General features: G+C 40.0%; 1 protein-coding gene across 2 annotated transcripts in view; it reads right to left on the reverse strand.

Annotated features, from left to right (window-relative positions):
* Positions 1-483: 483 nt before the first annotated feature.
* The window catches only part of LOC122809297 (nectin-1-like), a 386,062-nt gene continuing 377,857 nt past the window's right edge, over positions 484-8,688 (reverse strand). For both annotated transcript variants that reach the window (XM_044080682.1, XM_044080681.1), the window contains exon 6: positions 484-4,179. In XM_044080682.1, the coding sequence (XP_043936617.1) occupies positions 3,737-4,179 (443 nt within the window). In that variant the 3' untranslated portion in view covers positions 484-3,736. The remainder of the gene's footprint in view (positions 4,180-8,688) is intronic.

An 8,688-nucleotide genomic window follows, 5' to 3' on the forward strand; every position in this document is an offset into this window, starting at 1 on the left:
CTTTCTGAATCCCTGGAATAGTCTGCCAAGACTGGATATTTATAACTTGTTAAATAAGCACAGCAATTAATTTTCTATAAAGTTTAGTAAGTGTGTGAAAAGATATCCTGGCCCAGTGCCAGTTAAGAAAAAAAAAAAAAAGGAAAACAGTTTATTTAAATGATCAAAATAATTTATACAGATGTGGTTGTTTATAACCAAAAATCAATTTTCAAGAACGCAAAAATAACTGCAAAGCAGAATTTTTCTTTAAATATTAAACAATGTAATATTCTGACAAACTTTCAGAAGACGTACGAAATGGCACATACTTAACCAACGACAATTTTGTGTTTGGTATTACTTTCTATGAATATGTATGCTGCATTTACAATACTAGTTATGGCTCAAAACTGTACACTAATTTGGTTCTGAAAATTGCTGTAAATAAAACCTGACCTGTCATACTGAAAAAAAAAAAAAAAGAATAAAACAGACTGAAGATTGTCAAAAACGTATTTATTTAAAAAAGGAAATGGAAACAGTTTTTACAATTGTTTATTAACACTAACATTTACTTCATCAACAGGTCTTCTGCAAACTTCATTTCAAACCAAGTGCAAGCCATGAAAATATGGCAATATTTCTCAAAGTCATCATGTTCCGCTGCAGGTTTGCCATAGTTAAAGTAGTACAGAGTACCACACCATGGATGGTTGGTAGCAGTATGCAATAATCCTGAACTCTTAGGCCAGTATAACCATAGACGCAAGACACACAAAGCTTTAACCTTCACACAAAATTCTGCCATTACTCTACTGCATAATGGCAGCATTCAGCTAGGAATGCAACTGCTTCTACTCTTTAATAGTCCCAAGTTCCATGAAAACATCCACATTTTACAGATGCAAACTTTTGTCCACTTTTAAAATTTAGACTACACAGGACACACGTGTAAGCAAACAAAACAAATTAAGACCATGGAGATGTACAACAGAAAATGTGATGCAAATTTCCACAAGAAAACCAACAGGCCCAAGGCCTACACCTTATAAAGGAAGAGAACCTGCTACCATAGCAAGCCTTCTGCACCCGGGTATTTTTAATTTCTCAAGCCCAATTACTTTCACTATGGGTATTTTCTATGTATCAAGTCCATTACTTCCCATCTTTTAAATAACGAGGACGTGGTCAAAGACAATGTTAAAAATGTAGATTACTCTATCTGGGATTAAATGACTAAAGAGCTGGGGGACTGGGGCATCACACCACTACAATGGCACTCCTACTGAACTTCGCTTACAACTCCTTAAATTAAAAGGGCAAACCCCAAAACAAATGAGGAATAAACAGTAGAATTTGCTGATCAGGTGACCTTGTGGAACCACATATACAAAAAATGCAAATGGCAATCTGCGGGTCTGACGTGGTGAAACTATCAAAACACAAATGCTCCCCAAAACTATAAATGCCCAAACAAAAAATGCATGGGATGAAGCTCACTTCCACAAAAACACTAAATATATACATTAAAAAACCCAAATGGAAATAAAAAGCTGCTGCTCACAAAATATTTAAAATATACCAAACATCGACACAAACAAGAACATTGAAAATAAAACATTTTTATTAAAATTAAGATATGCATGCAATAGGCCAACAGGACACAGTTTTTACCCCCACATTAAGTAATGGAAGCTGCAACTACATGGTATGCATAGCCCAATCTGCCACCAAACATCAGTCACTGCATGTAGTTGTATATCCTGCTGCTGGAATTTAACCAAATTAATGTCTACAGCATCCTTGTCAAAAGGCACAAGAAAAAAACTGAATACACAGATGTGTTGAAATCCGATAAAAAAAGATCATACAGCACAATTTTTTGTTAACAGGTATATTAGCAGAAGACCAATCCCCACATCAGGTCCTATCCTGTTAGGGATTCATCTGAGACAAAAGTCAGTATGGCCATGCCTTCAGATTTCCATCATCTCAAACACTACTTTTGTTTGGTCTATTTTTACAACTTGTTGCTGCAATCAAGGTCTTGATCTGCTCTTGTGTGCTCACCAGCTGTGTCAGATGCTGTCACTGGAAAACTAGCTAAGTAAAACAATTTATGCAAACCCAAATTCTATTCCCAGTCTGACATGATTACAAAAAAAAGATACAATCCTCAATCATTTGGCATTTCAACTAAATGCAAACTGCCACTTGCAGTCTACCTTATTTATGAAGCAATGCAAGTTGTGCAACTGGAAATAACACAAAGGGGTTGGATTCTTGACTGTAATCAAAGCCTCAAATGAGCACTTCTGTTCAATAGACACAGCAATACGTTTTGCACTTAGTGAAGCAACTAAATAGAGATCCCAGTGTAAAAAATGCACCTAGTTAGTTATTTTTTTGAAATGCAGCAGAACTACTTCTTGAAAGATTGCAGTGTAATGTCATTTTATGCATTCTTAACAGAATGGAAAATAAAAAAAAAACCTTACAACTATTGGGAATAATAATAAATTGATATTCACACAAGCTGCTACAACAGGTTTTGTAAAACAAAAATATTACTACAATTCCCATAGTATGACTTCCAAAGAACATTAGTGCAGTGTTAGGAATTTGATTTCCCAAGACATTCTGACACGTCTGTGGCACAAGTCAGACCCTTTATGTATGGCAAGAACAGAAAGACACGCAACAGTGACAAAGTGGCCATGTAACACTGCCGCGCCACAAAAAACTGCATACACATTCTCACCAAACAAGGAAGATGTACAGCTAAACAGCAAGAAAGAATGAACAAATCAGTAAAATTTACACATTACACTAGCATGCAGAAATAAAATCTGAAGTTGATCGGGATGTCAGGAAATAGCAAGTCCCATAGACCATAACTTACAGCACTTGACATACTATACTTTATTCCCCTTGCAAAATGACTACCATCATCCACAGACAGCAGCCAATACATGACATGTAACCAATGCTCGGCAGTCTGGGCTGTGCATGGTGGTATTGGGGGAGGGGGAGGATTATTACAAAATGTTTTTTCTTTTAAATAGAGGCTCTCAATTTCAGTGATTCAGGAGATCAGTGCACTACAGTATGGATGCAAAGCTAATTCTTCACAGCACGTTTGTTTAAATATAAACATATACCATAGTACTACTTGTTCAGTTCATATTCCTATGCAAAAGGGTAAGCAAAATATTCCACTGGATCATGTTCTACAATAATAAATACTATAAAAATAGCATTACAGGATCAAAGTTCATGTAATTCTGCATACCATGAAACTACTTATGTGCAGACTACACCAGCAGAGTAGCATGTGTTCTTAATCCGTGTGCAAACTCCCATGGCTCAGACTGCAGACTTCACTGTCAAAGCCAAAGTGTTGGGTGCAGAAAGTCACAGCAGGAAGGCATTTTTTTTTTTTAGCTATATAGCGGTCTTCCAGCTTATAATGTGCAAAACTGGATGGAATAATGAAGTCTGAAATGAGTTTATTAATGGTGAGTCTGCAGCAATTAGGACCCAAACAGTCCTCTTTCCCCAAAGCAGCAGGATACCCCATAAAAAAAACAGTAAAACAAGGTTCAACTTGGTTGTCTTCAGCCCCAATGCTGTCAGTTATCCTGGGTATCTTGAAAGTGAAGCAGTGAATCTCTTAGACAATGGAGAAAGTCTTGTGTGTGCTACATTAACAAACGGGTGTGATTTCACAGTTTGCCAGTGCAATGATATCTGTTTAAACATAAACTGCAGTTTTAGAAATAATCGAGCCATCTCTTTGAGACTCCATATCATCATCATCCATATATTGAGCAGTCTGGTCATAGTGACGGCTCATTCTTAACATGGGTCCAACTTCATTAAATCTTTCCTCATCTTCATCATCAGACAATTCATATTTGGGCTTTTCCATAGAACCATCGTCAGAAGACCTTGGTAATTCCTCTATTGAAGGCACATTATTTGATGTATTGAGTGGCTTCTGCACATCATATTCACCTTTGTATGAAAGCACATGTGTGGGTGGTTCTCCACAAACAATCTTGCGTTCAGGATATCCTTTGGCTTCTTTGCTTCTTTTCTTCAGGAAGAAGACAAGGAGACCGATCAGCAGAAGACCCACTGTAGCTCCAATCACACCACCAGCAATGGCTCCAGCGTTGCTCTTCTCTGGCACTTCTGAGTAAAGAAAACAGAGGTGGTGGGCATTTTGGAGTAAAGCATTAATCTCACCTTAATCTTCAGAATACATCTCATAAAACAATTGCTACCTGTCCCCATCCCCTTCAGTAAGTAACAGCCCAAGTCATTTAATAAAATGTAATGACAAGCTACAGCTTCACAGAATTACTACTTGTTTCAAGATGCATGCAACACACATTCAATTTTAATTCCCTTTACACAGACTGACACTAAAAATGTGCCAGCTTGTTCAGTTTACCAAACTTAGTTGTTACAAAACTAGAGACACCATTACACTGTGGGTTTGCCCTCTCCTACCTGAAACATTTTTTACCCCTCCAATACAGCCGTGAAAACATTTGCACTTTAACAGCTCTTCTAAATGTAACCATAAATCAAACTGAAAGGACACTTCTCAGTGCTTACCCGTAATTCTAACACACTTCAATAATCAATTTCACTTCATGCCTGCTTATTTTTTTCTTCCTCCTCCCAAATATGTACCCTATTCAAAACAAGACCTTTGTTTCCATCATACCAGCTTTCCACATCTTCCTGGTATACCTAAGTTTGAATCCCCATTCTCCCTGGTTACAGTGGACTAGAACCTGCAACCTTATTTGTTGCTCGCCTAGGAAAGTTCCCACTTAAATCTTTACAGCATGTCTCCAGAGCTAAATACAATAAGCAAAATGAAGACTTTCCAAGACGTAGTACAGTGGTGAACTCCTTTTCTTCTGCAAGTACTACTACAATTTGTTTAAATACTGCAATATACCACCTCTGTCCAAGGCCGAAGTAACTTAGCTGGCCGTGTTCAGGTTGTTCAGCTTAAAATGTTAATTGGTACAATTTCCTAACAACCTTCACAAATTCCCTTCATGTACTGCATCCATACACAATGCAAATTCTGCATTTTTCCTTACACTAAATGTCCAACCATACACTACTCCTGCAGTTTACCTAGACACCACCTAAAACCTTTCCCATCCTTAACATGCTACACTACACTGCAAGTCTGTCAATCCACAAAGCAGCACAGTTCACTACTGCTATTAAAGGAAAACTCCACAGTCGCAAACAGTTCAACTCAACTGTTAGGGTTCTTTTTTCCCTACAATATGGTTCCAGCATTGTGTAAGTAACCAGAAACCGGCTTGTACTTTTGAAAACTTACTTCCTTGCATTGGCGTCAAAGGAAAGTACAGTTGTGTACACTTACCATAAATGTAGATGTTAGAGTGTATTCACTGTTGCAGTCATTACATTAGGGTAATCTGCTGGCAGGTTGCCCTCAGTCGGCCTGATTAACAAAGTCTTGGGTCCTGCGTCGGTTGCTGTCCCTTCTTCCATGACATCAGGTCGTCGGGGGTATAAAACATGCAGCCGATGCCATTACATCAGTTTTTCTTGCCCCAGATGTCAGGTGCTCCCCAAATGGGGAGCCAAATATGCAAGTAATTAAAAACACAAAAATACATATCTGCAAACTAAAGCAAATACACCAAAAAGGCGTTTAAGCATAGTAAAGGAAAGTATAAGTATAGAAAGAAAAAAAGCAGGGGGTTAGAGGGAGGGTAACCAGGACTGCAACAGTGAAATACATTTGAACATCTACATTTATGGTAAGTGTACACAACTGTACTATGTTCTTCATGTTTCACTGTTGCAGTCATTACATTTGGGTAGATTCCCAAAGCTATGGTTGGGAGGATGGATTTATACAGCATTAGGACCAGCTATAAGACCCTGCAGGACAGCAGTGGCAAAGCCAGCTCTGGATTTAGAGAAGAAAGGTAAATGGTACATATGAACTGAGCTCCAGGTAGCAGCTTCTAGAATGTCTCTGGTAGGAACACCTCTGAGAAAGGCTGTAGAAGTAGATACAGCCCTGGTGGAATGAGATCCGATCCCCTGGGGATAGTTTTACCATGGTGCATATAGCAGAAACAAATACAATGACTTATCCATTTGGAAATAGTCTGCTTTGAAACAGCCTTTCCCTCTGCCCCTGCAGCAAATGCCACCAGCAGTTGATCAAATTTTCTTAGAGATTTTGTCCGGTTTAAGTAAAATCTAAGCTGCCTGTGTACATCCAATGAATGCAGAATCCACTCCCCCTCGTTCTGTGGGATGGGAAAGAGTTGGCAAATTAATAGTTTGATTAAGAGCCACACTGGATGCCACCTTAGGCATGAAGGATGGATTGGTCCTGCGAGACACCCTGTCTGCATGAAAAATAACGAAAGGCTCCACTGCCATAAGAGCCTGTAATTCAGAAATCCTTCTAGCTGAAGTGAATGCTAAAAGGAAAGCTGTTTTCCAAGAGAGAAATGTTATGTCTGCAGTAGCAGCTGGCTCGAAAGGAGGAAGAGTAAGTTTTACCAATACAAAGTTGAGGTCTCAGGCAGGGGTTGGAGCTCCCTGGGTGATCTTAAGTTTTTGGCCCCTTTGAGATACTGCTTTAGCAGAGGATGAGAGAAGAGGGGAGGCTGTGTTGTAATGAGCTGAAACGGCTGAGGCATGGATTTTTATGGAAGAAAAAGACAGGCCCTTGTGAAGCATCTCAGTTAAGTATTGTAAAATCTGAGGAATATTGGGCACTGCTGTGCTTATCCCTTGTGATGGATTCCAGGCACAAAATCTTTTCCATTTGTCAACATAAGCTTTTCTAGTACAAGGCCTTCGTGCCTCCAAAATGACATCAGTCACCGGTTTGCTGAGGGATGCTAAGGGTGAATTTCGGTGATTAGCCACACTGCAAGATTCAAACTTTGGAGCAGAGTGTGCAGAATTTGGTTGTTCTGCTGAGACAGTAAGTAAGGTGTCTGAGGCAGGTGCCACAGTGGAAGGTGTGACACTGCGCAGGAGTGGGTACCAGTGTTGGCGAGGCCAGTCTGGAGGAATCAAAATAATTTTTGGTTTGTCCTGTTTGACTTTTAGTAGAACTTTGGAGAGCAGAGGCAGAGGGGGAAAAGCATAGACTGATAGGTTTTTCCAGCTGAATAATGGAGCATCCACTTTCCAGGCTTTTTTGTGATGAAATCTTGTGCAGAATTTGTCCAACTGATAGATCTTTTTGCCTCACCCCAGAACTATGTCTGGACTCCCCCATCTGCATGTTCAACGTGTTGAAAATCCATGGTTCCAGTTTCCATTCATGTGAGTCCATGATATTTCTGCTTAGTTCGTCTGCCACAGTATTACGCTTTCCTGCCAGGAATTGAGCTTGTAGCTGTATTTGATAGGTCAAGGCCATGTTCCACAATGCCATGGCTAGTCTGCAAAGGGGGTATGAGTGTGTACCCCCTTGCTTATGTACAACATAACTGTGGTGTTGTCTGTCTATCATTAATTGTCCTGGATGAAGGTAGTCCTTAAAGGCTGTCAGTGCATTCTGTACAGCTAGCATCTCTTTTTGATTGATTTGAAGGTGCATTTGATTTGGGCTCCATTTCCCTGAATACACTTCCCTGCCAGATGAGACCCCCCACCCCCCCAAGCATAGTCTGACGCATCTGTAGTTAAGAGTTTGGGCGGTATGGGGTGGAGTGAATGGCAGTCCCTTGTTTTGGTGGCAGGCCCACCACAGGAACTCTAGCTGCAGGCAAGGTAGGATAGGAATCTGTTTCCAGGCTGTTGACAGTGTTGACTCCATAAACTTTTTAAGCACCACTGAAGTTTCCTCATATGCAGTCTTGCATATGGAATTAGGATGCAGGAGACCATGAACCCAAAGGCTTGCAGAATTTGTCTTGCAGATAGCAGGGTTTTTGTGGCCACCTGAAGTTAACAAATGAATTTGCTTTTGTGGCGTAAGGTAAACTATCTGGGCAGGTGTATTCAAGCTTGCACCCAGGAATGTAATTTTTTGAGAGGGTACCAGTTGTTTTTTTATTTTTGTTTATATAGTGTACCCTAGACAAGTTAGAACCCTTTTTACAAATGCCAGATGTTTTAGAAGAATGTCCCTGTTTTCTGCCTGAATTAGACGATCGTCCAGATATGGATATATTTGAATATTTCTGTGTCTGCAAAATGCAATTACTGGAGCCGCGCACTTTGTGAAGACCCTGGGAGCAGTCGATAAGCCAAAGGGCAGTGCAGAGAACTGGTAATGCCTGCTTTGAAGTGGAGGTATCTAATGCAAGATTCCCTGATTGGGACATGCAGGTAAGCCTCTTTTTAAGTCTAGAGTTACCAACCAAGCATCTTTGCCTAGCATAGGCAGTAACTGTTGAAGTGTCAGCATACTGAATTTTGGAATGTCCAGAAATGTGTTTAGAGTAGATAAGTCCAGAATTGGACGCCATGATTTGTCTTTTCTGGGTACCAGGATAAGTCTAATAGAAACCTTGTCCCTTTTCCTCTTCTGGTACCGGCTGAATAGCCCCCATGTTCATGAGGGACAGTACTTATTTCTGGGCCTCTGCCCACTGATTTGGGGGCAGGTCTGGCCATCCATTTGGGATTAGCAATGTGTGGGAACGAAATCTGCATCCCTGG

Source organism: Protopterus annectens, chromosome 8.part0 (genome assembly GCF_019279795.1).
Source record: "Protopterus annectens isolate FY-2018-M chromosome 8.part0, PAN1.0, whole genome shotgun sequence".
In the NCBI taxonomy this organism is placed as follows: Eukaryota; Metazoa; Chordata; order Ceratodontiformes; family Protopteridae; genus Protopterus; species Protopterus annectens.